This window comes from Colletotrichum abscissum, assembly GCF_030869225.1.
Source record: "Colletotrichum abscissum strain IMI 504890 chromosome Unknown Scaffold_7.1, whole genome shotgun sequence".
Taxonomy (NCBI): Eukaryota; Fungi; Ascomycota; class Sordariomycetes; order Glomerellales; family Glomerellaceae; genus Colletotrichum; species Colletotrichum abscissum.
This window is the reverse complement of record NW_026850514.1, coordinates 1,249,357-1,264,170: the sequence shown is the minus strand read 5'-3', so window position 1 is coordinate 1,264,170 and position 14,814 is coordinate 1,249,357. Positions and strand designations below refer to the sequence as shown.

At 51.8% G+C, this 14,814-nt stretch overlaps 3 protein-coding genes across 3 annotated transcripts; 2 read left to right on the top strand and 1 right to left on the bottom strand.

Annotated features, from left to right (window-relative positions):
• Window positions 1–40: 40 nt before the first annotated feature.
• On the bottom strand, window positions 41–9,169 carry CABS01_03926 (amino acid adenylation domain-containing protein; the record flags this gene model as incomplete). Its single annotated transcript, XM_060537298.1, has 4 exons — window positions 41–887; window positions 1,057–1,119; window positions 1,579–8,109; window positions 8,229–9,169. The coding sequence occupies 4 exons, from the start codon at window positions 9,167–9,169 to the stop codon at window positions 41–43; spliced, it is 8,382 nt and encodes a 2,793-aa protein (XP_060391556.1).
• Window positions 9,170–10,841: 1,672 nt separating this feature from the next.
• On the top strand, window positions 10,842–12,718 carry CABS01_03925 (major facilitator superfamily transporter; the record flags this gene model as incomplete). The annotated part of the gene is made up of 4 exons (XM_060537297.1): window positions 10,842–11,117; window positions 11,182–11,534; window positions 11,607–11,997; window positions 12,062–12,718. 4 exons carry the CDS (start codon window positions 10,842–10,844, stop codon window positions 12,716–12,718), a joined length of 1,677 nt encoding a protein of 558 aa, XP_060391555.1.
• Window positions 12,719–13,187: 469 nt separating this feature from the next.
• On the top strand, window positions 13,188–14,633 carry CABS01_03924 (FAD binding domain-containing protein; the record flags this gene model as incomplete). Its single annotated transcript, XM_060537296.1, has 1 exon — window positions 13,188–14,633. The coding sequence occupies one exon, from the start codon at window positions 13,188–13,190 to the stop codon at window positions 14,631–14,633; it is 1,446 nt and encodes a 481-aa protein (XP_060391554.1).
• Window positions 14,634–14,814: the final 181 nt, after the last annotated feature.

Below are 14,814 nucleotides of genomic sequence, written 5' to 3'. Positions count from 1 at the left end.
AAGGACTTCGAGATTCCTTCAGATGCTTCTGACCTTCTGCTTAGTCGTTGGTGCTCTGATTTCCGTTCAAGGAGTTGGCCCACTCCTTCATGGAGGCCTTCGTTCTCGCAACCATTTTTTCTCGCCATCCGCCTGCCGCATCCGCTGTCCACCCAAGCAGGCCATAATTCCAAGCCAACAATCCTTCAGCGCGTGCGCCATCCGGGTGATCCAACAGCCCAACTGCGATGTCAACCATGTCTTCACGGTCGTAAACGGCGTAGAATATGCTGGCTGAACACACTGAACAGGAGTACCGCTCTACCTCGGGAGAGCTATTGTAAACCGCCAATGTTCCGAGGCGTGGGTCTTTGGTCTTGGATAGAACTGCTTCTTTGAGTTTAACGATCGTCTGTGGGAATTGAGACGGCGCGGATGCGGCCTCAGTGCTGAAGTTGATGTGTGTGAGAGGAGCAAAGGTCCACGCGATGATATCGGAGCCGAAGTGTTGGCGGCAAGAGTTGCACGAATCGGAACATGCCTTGAACTTGAGCGTCTTGGGATCCACACATGTCGAGGTCGATTCCTTCGCCGGATCTGCTTCCAAGTCCGCCGCGCTTCGCAGCGATAGCCGGACGCCCTTGCAGTGGCAGTGGAACAGGGTCGACGTTGGAAAAGGGCTAGCATTCAGCCGAGCGGTAGGGATTGATTTGCTGACCGGCCAGTCGAATGGAACCTCTTCGCTGTTGCGATGCCCTTTCCAGCGCTTGACCGGGTCTCCATCCTCTTCTTTCGGAAGCCATGGCGCAAGGCCGCCATCGATGGTGTCGCCGATGAACATGTGATTGTCATACTTGACAAGACCAGGGATGTTCTCTAAAGCGCCGGTTGTAACATAAGGAGCGATGCTAGGATTGTGACCACGGGCAAAGAGCTGTGACGAGCAAGTACCGCACGAATAAACATCAAAGTGTTTCGAGAACGGATATTTCCGCAGGCCAGATAGGTCTACAGAGGCGTCTGGCCACGCAACGGCAGGATTGTAGAGAGATCCAGTCAGTCGGCGACACGACGTACAGTGGCAGCAAGACGCGTTGAGCGGCAGTGCGGATTTCGGCAGTGAAGCGGAGAATGTGTGTGCTTTACACATGCACTGTGCCTTGATAGTGACTGAGTCGTCCATTGTCGTATAGAAAAGGTCGTGATCCTCGAAAAGTTTATGATCTTGAGATGAACCAAGTTATATGTTTCTGGAGACTGAGGGATATAGATTAGATGAACGACTTTTCAATTTTGTCAGTACTTTTAGGCTGCCATTGATTGTACAAGGGCGTGAATGACAAGCTAAACATCTCGCCTAGTGATAGTGCACTACCTACGTCACCACAACGGGCACAGGGGTCTCATCTCAGTAGCTACATTACGCGCCAAGATACAATTCAAGTAAGACTCGATAGACATGGAACAATAAGCCGCCGACTCATGCTGCAACCACGATACCTCGCGCTGACAACTTGCATATTGCTCTAGGCATCTCTATTCTAAACGAGTCCGATTCCGTAACTCCATAATTACAAACAAGGCATCCGGCTCACTCACGTCCTAGAAAACGTGCCCCCGACAACTTGAACATCCTGGGCTCGACGCGTGGCCGGCAGGAAACCCACCCTCACAAGAGCTTCCACGTTCTTCTTCGAAGCCACTTTGAGCTGCAACGGACACATGTCGTGGCTTTCGGTCACCTCTTCCCATTCCATGCTACCATCTTCGAGCAAGTGAGCCAGCGGCCAAAGGGGATGCTCCTCTTTCCGATTCGAGATATCGTTTCTGACTGTTGACAGCCATTTGGCAGCACGTGTTGGACGGATGTCGTAGCCCATGCCTTTGATCAAAGTCCAGAACGTCCCCCAAGTCATTCCTTCTTCATGCTGTGTCACCGGACTAGCAGATGATTCTGGATTGAATGCGATGCGAATGGCAGCTTCCGAAGTTGTAGCAGCATCGGAGAGATGCAGCCATGCCTGCTCCTCGTCCGCATTATAGATGCCCATCTCAATGTTTGCAGCCGTGAGCCTCCAGATGTAGTCGTCCAAATTTGCTACACCTTCTGCGGGCGTCCCAATGATAAGCCCAGGCCTGAAGACGCCGATATTCCGCTGTGAGACTGGACATCGTTCCGCAGCTCTCTTGACGAGGACCTCAGCAACGAATTTTGTCTGGCTATAACCCATAGAGTCCGATAGCTCTCGCGCGATGTCCTCGTCCCGTTCTTCAGCACTCTTCCACTGTCGTCCACCAGACACGAAAGCAAATCGCAAAGCAGGATTCTGAACAGCAATGCCCAGGAGCTGAACTGTTGAATGGATGTTAACCGCCTCCAAGGCAGCATAACTTTTGTTCCAATGGACAATCGCACCGTTGTGAATGATGATATCGAATGTGTGTCCATCGCTTAGCAAGTCCCATCGTTTCTGGCCAAGGCCGAGCATAGTCTTCGTGAGATCCCCCGTCCAGACGTCCAGCTTGTCTTCGTGGAACTCGGTCCACCAAAGAGCCTTTTGCGCAGCCTCAACCACGCGATCTTTCGCTGCTTGGAGTGTCGCTCCGCGTACCAAAGTGGTGACACGGGCAACATCGCGCCGCTCCAGAAGTTTTCGCAGTATTTGAGTACCCAGGTATCCGCTTGCCCCAGTAAGGAAAACCCTGAGATTATCTGTCTTCTTGGTCAAACTACCTTGGACATCTCTTGACAACACGCCTGGAAGTTCCTGAAGCCCCGCGTCAAGACGATCAATTTCACTCATCAAATCGATCCGCCGAGTCTCAGAGTTGCTGTTCGAAGATGTCAACGTTACTAGGCCGTTGGAAGCAGCACAGGTGATGAAAGCTGCCAGCTTCCTGATGCTCATTTGCTCGTCCATGAGCAGCTGCATGCTGACTCTGACACTGTACTTCAGACGAATGAAGTGCATGAGCGACATCATGTTGAGAGAATCTAGACCGGAAGTCTGTAACAGCACATCGTCAAAATCGTCTAGTCGGGGCCTTGACGAAAGGGTCTTTCGAGACACCAAATCTGTGACCTTTTGTGCCAGCTCGTAGGCAGGGAGCTCGTGAGGTTGAATGGTTGCCACTGTACTTGGTATCGGCGCAGAAACGTCGAGGATCTGAGATTCTCTGACGGACAGATTTCGGACCCATGTTGTGACTTTATTCCTGTCAACCTTGCCTGAGGTCGAAAGTGGAAATCTTTCCTCGGAGAGGGTTGCGACGTCAATGAAGTGTGCCGGGAGCATGATGCTCGGAAGCTTTCCGGTCAACTCTTGACGAACTTCCTCTGCAATGATATTAAATCGAGTCATGATATGTTGGAGACCAGGCCGTCTCTCGCCATCTTCTTCTTCGAGCTCCAGAACCGCCACAAGTTGTTCTGAGAATGGTCCCGACGAGGGAAAGACAACAATACCGCGCTTGACGGAACAGCAACCAGCGATGTGCGACTCAATATCTCCGAGTTCGATTCGCTGGCCATTCAACTTGACTTGGAGGTCCTTTCGCCCCACGTACACCAGAGTTCCGTCGACGGCTCTCCTCACAAGATCCCCGGTCTTGTACAATCTATTTGTGCTCATGCGATCCTCTCTAGATATCCATGGTAGTCGCGAGAGAAACGTTACAGCTGTTTTCTCACAGTCATTCAAGTAACCATCGGCTAGAGTCGGACCACCTATGAGCAACTCGCCAACCTGTTCACTTGGAACCAACACCGTGTCATCATCTGCGGCAACAACCCACGCAGAGCAGCCGACCGGGTTTCCGATGGATTTCGGGTCCGTATCGTAGGTGCATGCATGGCAAGCAGCTATGACGGAGCATTCACTTGGGCCGTATGCGTTGAAGAGAGTCAGTCCGGCGTCAAGCCATTTCTTGATCAAGTCCTCATCAGGAGCCTCTCCGCCCAGAACCAGAGTCTTCAAAGACGGCATCTCTGTTGGACGAATGATGCGAGCCACCGATGGAGTCAGAAGCGCGAGGTTGACGCGCATGCGGCTTGCAAAGTCTCCGAGATTCTCGAAGCGCTCTTTCTCAGTGGCGACACAGACGGTTCCGCCATAGATGAGGGTGGTGAGAATCTCAAAAAGGCTGGCGTCAAAACTGTATGCAGAGAACTGCAAGACACGATGCTCGTCGCTCATACCGAAGACGGAACCATGGGCCATCGCGCTGGAGTCAAACGCAGCATGAGAGACGACGATGCCCTTGGGATCTCCTGTCGAACCAGAAGTGAAGATGATGTAGGCAGGACTGTTGGGTGTCACTTGAGCTGGTGCTTGCCGCGGATGCTGAAGCCTGGATATCTCGCCAAGAGCATCGCGATTGACGATCACGGACGCAACAGCACCAAGATCAGTTGCCTTCTGTTGGAATGCAGACGTAAGAACCGTTTTGGCTTTGACTTGCGTAACAACCTTTCTTAGACGTGATACGGGCTGGCTCGGGTCTAAGGGCACGAAAGAAGCTCCGGCTTTCAAGACCCCAAGCATTGCAACGACAGTCCAGACAGATTTCTCGAAACACAGTGGAATCTTGTCTCCCTTCGAGACTCCCTTTTCGGCAAGTTGGACGGCAAGTGCCGCCGACATATCTTCCAGCTCCTCGTAAGAAAGCGACTCGGCTGTTGAGACTACTGCCTCTCTCTGGGGTTGTGTCAGACTCCTCTTTGTGATGAGTTGATGGAGCGTAGCCGAGACCTCGCTTGCTTTGAGAGGTTGAGAAGCTCGTTGTTGGATAGGTGTAGAGGTTTGTTCAAAGGCCAGGTCTGCAATCATAGAAGGTCTGTAGCTATCAGATGTAGCCCAAGCGAGTTGACTCATGACAATTTTGACTGTTTCAATGGCTTGAGCGACGAACAGTCGACTTGTCACATCTTCATCGACATGTGTCGCAAACTCAATCCGTCCAGAATGAAGCCATGCCTCGCATGTGACGGGAAATGTGGTAAACTCTTCTCGATAGATCGGCTTCCCGAGGGGACCAGGCCCAGTCTCGTCCCAACCGCCGCCTGCTTGGATGACGAGCAGGTTCTGGAATTCGCAGGCGCGCTTAGTGTCTTCGTTGAGTGATTTGATCTGTTGGATGCCGGACTGCTCATAGGGTATCATGGCGGTGGCGTGGTCCTGGATCTTTCGCAGAAAGTCAAGAATGTCTGACCCTTTGTCGAGGTGAACCCTTACAGGCACTGTGGCTATTGTCGGACCCTCGACGCTTTCGATGTTGTCCAATGGTGCGTTTCTACCTGAGACTGTTGCACCGAAGAGCACATCGTTTGACTGAGAGAAATGGCTTATCATGAGACTCCATGCCGCTCGAACAATTGTTGACATGGTGATTCCTGAAGACTGATCGATGTTGATACGAAGCTCATCGCGCACTACAGCTCGGGCGAAAGACTGGTGGCCAAGCTTGGGAGCTTCTGGGAAGTTTGACAGGCTCACTCCCTGTAGTTCTGTCTTCCAGTAACTCGCATATGTTTTTGCTGTGATATTCTGAGTGTATTCGATGAAGTTACGGTAGTCAGTTACTGGCTTGACAGCGCGGCCGTGATACAAATCGTTGAGACGGTCACAGAGCATTGCCAGGGACCAGCCGTCATAGAGCATGTGATGTATGGTCCACACGAACGTCACATCGCCAGACTTCGACGTGATCACGGCAAAGCGATTGAGCGAGTCTCCGGGAAACATGGGGTTCGCATCGTCTTGCTCGAGGTATGCTTCGAGATCATCGTGCAAAAGCCACCGGACTTTCTCACGGATAACGGCTTGCAGAGACCCAGCAGTCGACGTTGTTGCGAACCTAGTCCGCAATATCGGTGATGCGGCATGGATATCCTCCCAGCAATTCTTGAACCTCGCAAGATCGACGTCCCGAGGTAGCGGATGGATCCATCGACCAGTGTAACTACCTGGTCGCGTGAGATTGACAGCCATCAGACCCTCTTGCATGTGCGTGCAAGGGTACAAGTCTTCAATTTCATCGACAGCGACGTCGCACTGGAAAGCGGCTTCACTTTGCAGCTCTGTAGTGTCCTCTCGCCGCAAGAAGTGGAACGGAATGAACTGGACAGGAGACACCGCCTGCTTCTCAGATACCGTACTCTTACAAACGAGAGCCATCTTGCCCAACACAGAGTTCTGGAAGATGTTCCCAACATTGATCTGGAGTGATTGCTTACGACAAGCTGCTACGATCCTGATAGCCCCGATGGAATCTCCGCCGAGCTTGAAGAAATCATCTTCGAGGACGATCGAGTCTTCAGGTAGACCTAAAACTTCTGACCAAGCCAGCCGTAGCGCCTTCTCAGTTGGAGTAAAACTAGGCTGTGAAGGGTCGCATAGCGACATTGAAGCTTCGGTTGACGGGTATGTGTCGGATATTAGCGTGTGCTGTCCAACTGAAGAATCCTCTTCGCTCTCGGAGAAGTCTGGAGAAAGTGGCCCAGAAATCTCAACCGGTATGTGATCTTCCTTATTGTCTAGCGTTCTAAGCAGATGTTTCGACGTCGACGCGTTTCCGTATGCACGGAGCGTCTTCCTGTCGACCTTGCCTGACGGTGACAGGGGCAATGTGCTGCATGGCACAACTGCCCTTGGTATCATGTATCTAGGGAGAGCACTGGCGAGTTCCTCAGTAGCTGTCGAAAATTTCCGATGTATCGTCGCCCACAGAGAGTGAGACTCCTCGACAATAAGTTGCGCTTCTGCATGAAAAGGGGTCCCGGAAATTGTCTTGGGGGCGATGAATGCCGCGAGGATACTATGTTCTCCTCCAAGAGGGCGTAGGAGCTCTACAATCAACTCCCAGTTCGTCCCGGAAGGCGACGCTGTCTTTTCGGAATTTATAAGTTTCCTGAGTTGATGTTCAATCTCGCCAAGCTCAACACGCTGACCATTGATCTTGACCTGAGTGTCTTTCCTGCCCAAGAAGTCGATAGTCCCATCATGGTTCATCCTTCCGAGGTCACCAGTGCGATAGCATCGCATTGGCTTTCGTACGACACCACGCAGGAAATCGGGATCTTCCAAGAAGACAGCTCTTGTCTTCTCCTCATCGCCCAGGTATCCACGCGCAACAGGCGCGCCCTCGATCACAATTTCACCAACAGTACCGAACGGAGCAAGCTGGCCGTCTTCTCGGACAATCCAGACGGCACAGTTGGGAGGTCTTCCAAGAGAAATGCTCTTCAACCCCTTAGTCCTTGGCTCGCTGACTATGGTGATAGCGGAGCACTCTGCCGGACCGTAAGCATTGATGGTCTTGACATGGTCGGCCCATGTGTCAGCGACAGCCTGCGGTAATGCTTCACCCACGAGACACAGTACCTCGAGGCTTGGAACATCCCCCGGAACCATTAGGCTTGCAACTGAAGGTGTCAGCATCGCCCAGTTGACCTTCATGCTGGAGATGCAGTTGGCAAGGTTGTTCATCCTATCCTCCTCAGATGGGATACAAAGGCATGATCCCGTCATCAGGGCAGCAAAGACTTCGAGCATTGAAATGTCGAAGGAGAAGGATGAGTACTGTAAGATCCGGCAAGTGGGAGCGTCGAGGTGGATGGCTTTGGTGAAACCCTTGGCGCTGGAACAAAATGCTTCGTGGGTGACCACAACACCTTTTGGCTTTCCGGTAGAACCACTCGTGTACACAACGTACAGCGCGTTGCTAGGAGAAGATGAGATCTCCTTTAACGGAAATTGCCGTGCTGTCGACAAACGGTCCAAGAAAGCCTGGTTGATCAAAACTCGCTTCTCCTGTCGGATATGTGATGGGATCTTGCTTTCGCCGAAGACGGACGACATAATGACCTTGGCATCCAAGTCTTTGATGACCATGCTGATCCGGGCTGCAGGAAGTGAGGGATCCAAGACGACGACAGCTCCGCCAGCCATCACCACACCCAGAATGGAGATAATACTGTAGACAGACTTTTCGAAGATGATCGGGACCATCACCTCAGGTCCGACCCCAAGACTAGAAAGATGCGTCGCAAGCGCCTCTGATGCACGCTGCAACTCAGAATATGACAAATCACCGTCCCAAGCGCAGATAGCCTGTGCTTGAGGATTTGATCTGGCATGTTGTGCGATCGACTCTTGAACTAGATGTTCTTCTCTTGTCGGGAGTCTTTCTCAAGTCAGACAGGCACCAAGCTATTATAATCGTTGAATATGGCAGGAAATGAAACTTACGGTCTATTCAATTTGACAAGATGCCTCTGACTCGCGGGACTCATGATCTGTACGTCTGCAAGAGTGGACTGCTCTCCTGTCGAGTTGGCCAACTGCCAAATGACGTGCTCCAAATCACTCAGCAGCAGACGAACTCTCGCCTTGGGAATGGAACGCTCATTGAATGTCGCAGATAACTGTAGATCATTCCCTTCGACGAGACAGTGAAGCTGGAAGTCGGAACTGGGAGCATTGAATGGCTGCTGCTGATGTTCAACAGCCGTTGAAAACTTGATAAGCGTTTTCAAGAATGGTTCACCACCGGTCTCATGGCAAACTTCGAGCCCTTGGCTGGCTGATTCGAATACGGTTCTTTTGTGTGTGATTTGCTGAATAATTGCCGAAATTGAAGTCTGAGTGTCAATAGACAATGTTACCCGTGTCACACTGCTCGCGGGCTGAGGACTGTCACTGCTTAAGACGCACACATCAAAGTTGACTACTTCGCTTTCGATGAATGAAGATAGTATCAAGGCCCAGGCTGAGCACACGATCGACTCCACATCATCCGGCGCGTCGCAAGTAGGACCACGAAGATGAGTGACCGACTCTGGCTGTGATTCGCTAGACGTAACCTTGGTTCGACTGTCGGTCGAGAGTGTCAAACTTTCCTTACGTGTTGGTACATCAGATGCCTGTCTGTCATATGACACACTTGCATCGAGGTCTTCTCCATCATGCGTGTTCGATATCTGGAGACCGATGACCTCTTGATCGGAAGCATGAGTTGTAGGTGTCTTGAAGACAAACCGCCTAGGCATGCCCGGGGTGTCCGTAGGGAATGGGTTGTCAAAGAAGATCTCGTCCGGTGTATCTGCATCTGCCGGAGTCGGAGCGTCGAAGACAAATTTGACAGAGTGAATTCGAGGCGTAAGCTTCCATTTCCCGTCTGTGGATAACATGTTGAGGATTTGGCTTGGTTGCAGCGATGCAGGTACTGGCGATGCATGCACGATGTAAGCCTGGAAGCGTGGCGCCAAGGCGGGAAGGTCTCGGAGAGTGTTGTTTTTATGAAGTACGTTGGTTGTACGGAGAAAGTATCTTTGAGTCGATGCAGGACCTTACCACTTGACTTTCGTACATGTATGAATGATACTGAAACATCTGTCATCGCTCCTTCAGACTCGATTCGGAACCTTTACGTGTCTCGAGTCCGAGAAAGTTAGACATGGGGCCACAGATAATCCTTCAACGTCACCAGTAGCTCTCAGTCTAATTAACTGGCTCCCGTGATAGTTCCCGCTCATGTCGCCATACTCAGACCGCGCTTACTACGGAACAGCTCAGACGACGCCTCCTCGGGTAAGGTACCTTGGGCCAAGACTTACAACAGGCAGTTTTCGGGTTATCCAAATCAGGTATTCTAGACTGGTCGCCGGTCTTTCACAACCTTCTCAAACAGGTAAAGATCCCGGAATCCCTCACACCGTCAATCCTTCGATGCTGCGCCATCTCATGGGGATTCTCAGGTTGTGGTCGCCTGAGAGAGGGTGACTCTCATAAGACCGGGGTTGCCGTAGCCCCTCCTCTTGAATCTAGAACAGCAACCTTTCACTCCTGATCTTTCTTTGATTATTTGATCATTGCTCACGAACCGAAAGAAAGTGGAGTGCGGCATTTCTCGGCATTATATTGCCGTGTCTAATCATCTTGGAGTGCAATGAGTTGAATCTGTACAACAGTTACGCGCCTTCTTTGACGTCCGGAGTCGACTTGGACGCGTTCCGATTGGTTACTCGACTCTCTACCCTGAATCATATGTCTCTGCCAAGGCTCAAAATGCTAAAGTCTCAGGTAATATCGAGCAAAAGGCTAACTGGTTTGGCGACATAATTCCGATTATTGGGTGGGTGATCCCACTCATTCGTCAGCGATGCGGTGATGCCTCGCCACCCCGAAAGGCTGGAAATCCTGTTGACCCCCATCGGTTCTTTTGTAGTGCATGTATTCTAAAGTGGTTGCATACTGTGCCTTGCATGGATTCGTATGCGGGTCTCCGGGTTTCCCAGTTCGCATAGATTCTTTCTGTGCCTCGGGAACCAATAATCGACCTCACTCTCCATGACGAAAAATGCTTGAAAGAACGATTCTTGATGCAGGTGCCTGGAGGCTGGTGACTAGTAGCCCAGTCACGAATCCTTCGGCCCCATTGAGAGAGAGGGGTGGTCGCCATTTTGCTGGGGGTGGTCAGCGATAAGGCAGCGGCGGAGTCGCCCCGGTGGCCGATATCGTGATTTTTCGAACATGAGAAATGTCGAGCTTTGTCTTACCCCTCAGACATCCATAACGTCTACCCATGAGGTTCGTTTTGGCCTTCCGGATGCGGGTTGGGGGCAGTGTGATGGGATCCATGTCTAGGCTTGAATCCTCTCATGGCGGTCAGCCGGTGCAGCGGGGCGAGGCTTCTACTGAGGTTCCGCCGTGCTATTCTCGAAATGGAACCAAGGCACTTCAGAACTCGCTGCTCTGGAAAAGTGATTACGACTGAGGGAACACCCAGGTGGTCCCGTTGCATCTGCTTATGCTGGGATCCTCTACCATCTTTTGAAGCGTAGAACTTTTCAGATTTTCCCCATGGTTTCTGAACAATTGCTTGCTCCTGAGACAGCCGGTGTTAATATGGATGCCCGGCAGGAAAAGGGCAATGTGCTCGACAGCAGCACTCATTCTGACGAATCCAACTCTGAAGAGTCGAACACTAACGAAAGCGAGAGCCTTCCGGGGTGGAAGATATTCGTCATTTGGCTGGCCATTGCACTTGGTGTTTTGTGTACTTTCCTCGATGAAGGCATCATTGCGACAGCCATTCCGCGCATCACTGATGAGTTTGGATCTCTCACAGACGTTGGTGTAAGTCGCATTGCATTCCATGAACAGACTCCAATCCAGCGAACTACGGCTAATAAGCTTATAGTGGTACGGCTCAGCATATCAAATGACTCTTTGCGCATTCCAACTCATCTTCGGGCGCCTGTACAACCAGTTCAATGTCAAGATCATTTTCGTCATCTCTCTCGTCATCTTCGAAATTGGGTCCCTCATATGCGCAGTGAGCCCGAGCTCAGCAGTCTTCATCGTCGGACGCGCTATCGCCGGCCTCGGTGCATCTGGCCTCCAAAGCGGCTGCTTGGTACTCATCTCAGCAGCCCTTCCTGCAAAACATCTGCCGATGTACGTAGGTGCCATAGGTATGGTCTATGGTGTTGCAGCTGTTCTCGGGCCGGTGGTAGGCGGCGTTATCACGAACAGCTACCTCACGTGGAGATGGTAAGTGGTATCCCGTTGCTTGAATCTGCTCGCCATGCAGCATCTATTTTGCTAATATCAAATCGTTATCAGGTGTTTCTACATCAACCTTCCAATCGCCGCACCACCTGCTCTCGCGACGTTGTTTCTGGTCAAGTCGTCCCCACCAACCGAGGAGCAGCGGCGGCCTTGGCTGCAGAAAATCCGGGGCTTGGATTATCTTGGCATGCTCCTCTTACTGCCAGGGATCACCTCATTCCTCCTGGCCCTCCAATTCGGAGGCGCGCTTTTCGCGTGGGATGACAAACGGACCATTGCATGCTTTGTCGTCGCCGGCGTCCTCGTCATCGGCTTCGTGGCCGAACAGTGGTGGATGGGCGAAAGGGCGCTGGTGCCGCCGCGCCTAGCTAAGACGCGTGTGATTATCTTTGGGGCCTTTTTCGGCTTTTGCTTGGACAGTGCCTTTTTTACTCTCGTTTACTACGTATGATACCCAATTTTTTGAACAATACTGTTCAGCACAGAACACAAGCTAACATCTCTTATAGGTACCTCTCTGGTTTCAAGCCATTCAGGGTGCCACGCCTGAGGAGTCTGGTGTTCGATACCTGGCCTTGTGTCTAGCATTTATCCTCACCATTTTCCTCAGCGGCTGGGGTGTCACAAAGACGGGTTATTACCAGCCTTTCATGCTCGCTGGTACCATTCTTGTCTCTCTTGGCGCTGGTCTTCTCTCGACGCTCAAGATATCTTCAGGCGCGAACCTCTGGATTCCCTTTCAAGTCATCGCCGGGCTTGGTATTGGGGCATCGACACAGCAAGCAGCGGTAGCTGTCCAGAGCAGTCTGGAAGAGGCCGACGTTGCCATAGGAGTGGCGGTGGTACTATTCTTCCAATGCTTCGGTCCTACTACTGCCATCACAGTTGCCCAGGCCGTGTTCGCAAGCACGTTAACGTCGGGAATAATCTCCAATGTCCCAGGGGTAGATCCCGAAGCAATTAGAAACTCGGGTGCAACTCAACTTAGAGACTTGGTATCTCCGGACCAATTTGGCACACTACTACAGGTTTATAATCATGCCATCACCAGGACATTCATAGTTGCTGCTGTCATGGCCGCGGCGAGTGTCATTGGCGTTGCTGGTGTCGGACTAAAGAAGATTCCTGGGGAGGGTGACGAAAAGAAAGACGCCGAGGGCAAGTGATATATTCATTGCGAGAAAAGAAGACTTTCGATATGGAAACGATATATAGAGACTACATACTAGCTTCAATGACGACAGATATCAGCAGGAACCCACAAAAGGAGTCAGTGTTCTCAGTCCAATCTACAACATCATGCAGGGTTAAGATTGTCAGTCAGTCACGAATCCTAGCGCTCATAATAAAGAAATCCCTGTCTTAGTCATCGTCAATGCATCGTGGAAAAGGCCCAATGACGGTGTATCCAGCTGTCCGGAGTGGGTCAAGCCAACTTCTGACAATCCCCGTTACAACTTGCCTTAGCCACACAGCGTTGCATCCGTCCGTTCTCAATGACATCTTGACAATTGACTTTCCGTTCTCCGGAACCCCAGATCTCCAAGCTGTCGTCGGATCGCAGCTTCGAGGTTTGTCTTCAGCAGACTTTCCGTTCTGCAGCTTTCTTAGCTGCCAGCTCCGGGCCACACTCAAATGGACGACCATAACGCAGCTGTCAAGCGCATCGCTGAGGTCGTAAGGGACTTCCACTCGCGCCGGGAACCTTTCCGCATCTTTCACGGTTCCACCAGCAGCACCCGGCCCGCCCACCACCAGCGCGTCGTCGACATCAGCGAGCTGCATCATGTTCTGCACATCGACACTGCGGCCGCCGTCGCCGTAGTCGAGCCCAATGTCCCCATGGACCAGCTCGTTGCGGCCACCTATCGGTGCGGGTTTGTCCCACCTGTCGTTATGGAGTTTCCGGGTATCACTGTCGGCGGCGGCTTCGCCGGGTCAGCCGGAGAGAGCAGCTCCTTCCGCTACGGGTATTTTGACCAGACGGTGCAGTCTGTAGAAATGATTCTCGCGAGTGGGGAGGTCGTCAATGCCTCCAAGACCGAGAATCCAGATCTCTTCAAGGGTGCGGCAGGGGCCCTGGGGACCCTTGGTATCGTCACAAAACTGGAGCTGCGGTTGCTGAAGGCCAAGCAATTCGTCAAGCTCAGCTACCACTCGTACTCGACAATTCCGGAAGCCGTTGCTGCGATACAACGGGAGACGAATCTGGCGCACAATGACTACGTCGAAGGACTGGTCTTTTCGAGGACGAGCGCCGCTGTTGTTACGGGTCATATGACGGATGATCTGCCCGAAAAATGCCAGCCACAGACATTCAGCAGATCCAAGGATCCTTGGTTCTATCTGCATGCACGGAAGCGAATCGCAAATGGCACACCGACGCCGGATTATGTACCGCTGCAGGATTACTTATTTCGGTACGACCGGGGTGCATTCTGGATGGGCGAGTTGGCCTTCAAATATTTTGGCTTTGTCCCTTTCAATCGACTCACTCGCCGGGCTCTGAATCGACTCATGGACACAAGGACACTATACAAAGCCGGCCTAAGCGGCAACAGCCGAATGACATTTAAATATACCGTTCACGACCTCTCGCTTCCATACACCACAGTCCAGGAATTCATCGACTACGTGGCAGACAACCTCGAAATATGGCCACTCTGGCTGTGCCCCCTGCGTGCCACTGAAACCGTCGGCTTCCACCCCTACACGATGGAGCCTGGAGGAGAGACGCCGCAACCGATGCTCAATGTGGGTGTGTGGGGAGCATCGTCAAAGAAGATTGATAGGTTCGTCCGTCAGAACCGAGATCTCGAGGCGAAGGTCATGGAGCTAGGCGGGCGCAAGGTGTTATACTCTCACGCGTACTACACCGAGTCGCAATTCTGGGACGTGTACGATAAAGATTGGTATACAAAACTGCGAGATCGGTACAGCGCGACGAGTTTACCGACGGTTTATGACAAGATTACGGTTGATGTGAGCAAGGAACGGAGGAGAAAGTCATTGAAAGACAGGCTGGCGATCACGTGGCCGGTTGCTGGCCTCGTCGGTGTTTGGTCTGCAATACGGAAGTGAGAGCAGAATGCTTTATACGGCCGATCAGGGAATGGTGGTCCGATGTCTATGGGTCATGTTCATTATGCGGTGTCATTGTTTGAATGTTTGTAATGAGTTATGAGAGCATGATGCCATGACGGTGCGGAATGTCTATGTCGATGTGGTTAATCCGTGTTCTTTTGGCGTCAAATATTCTGCA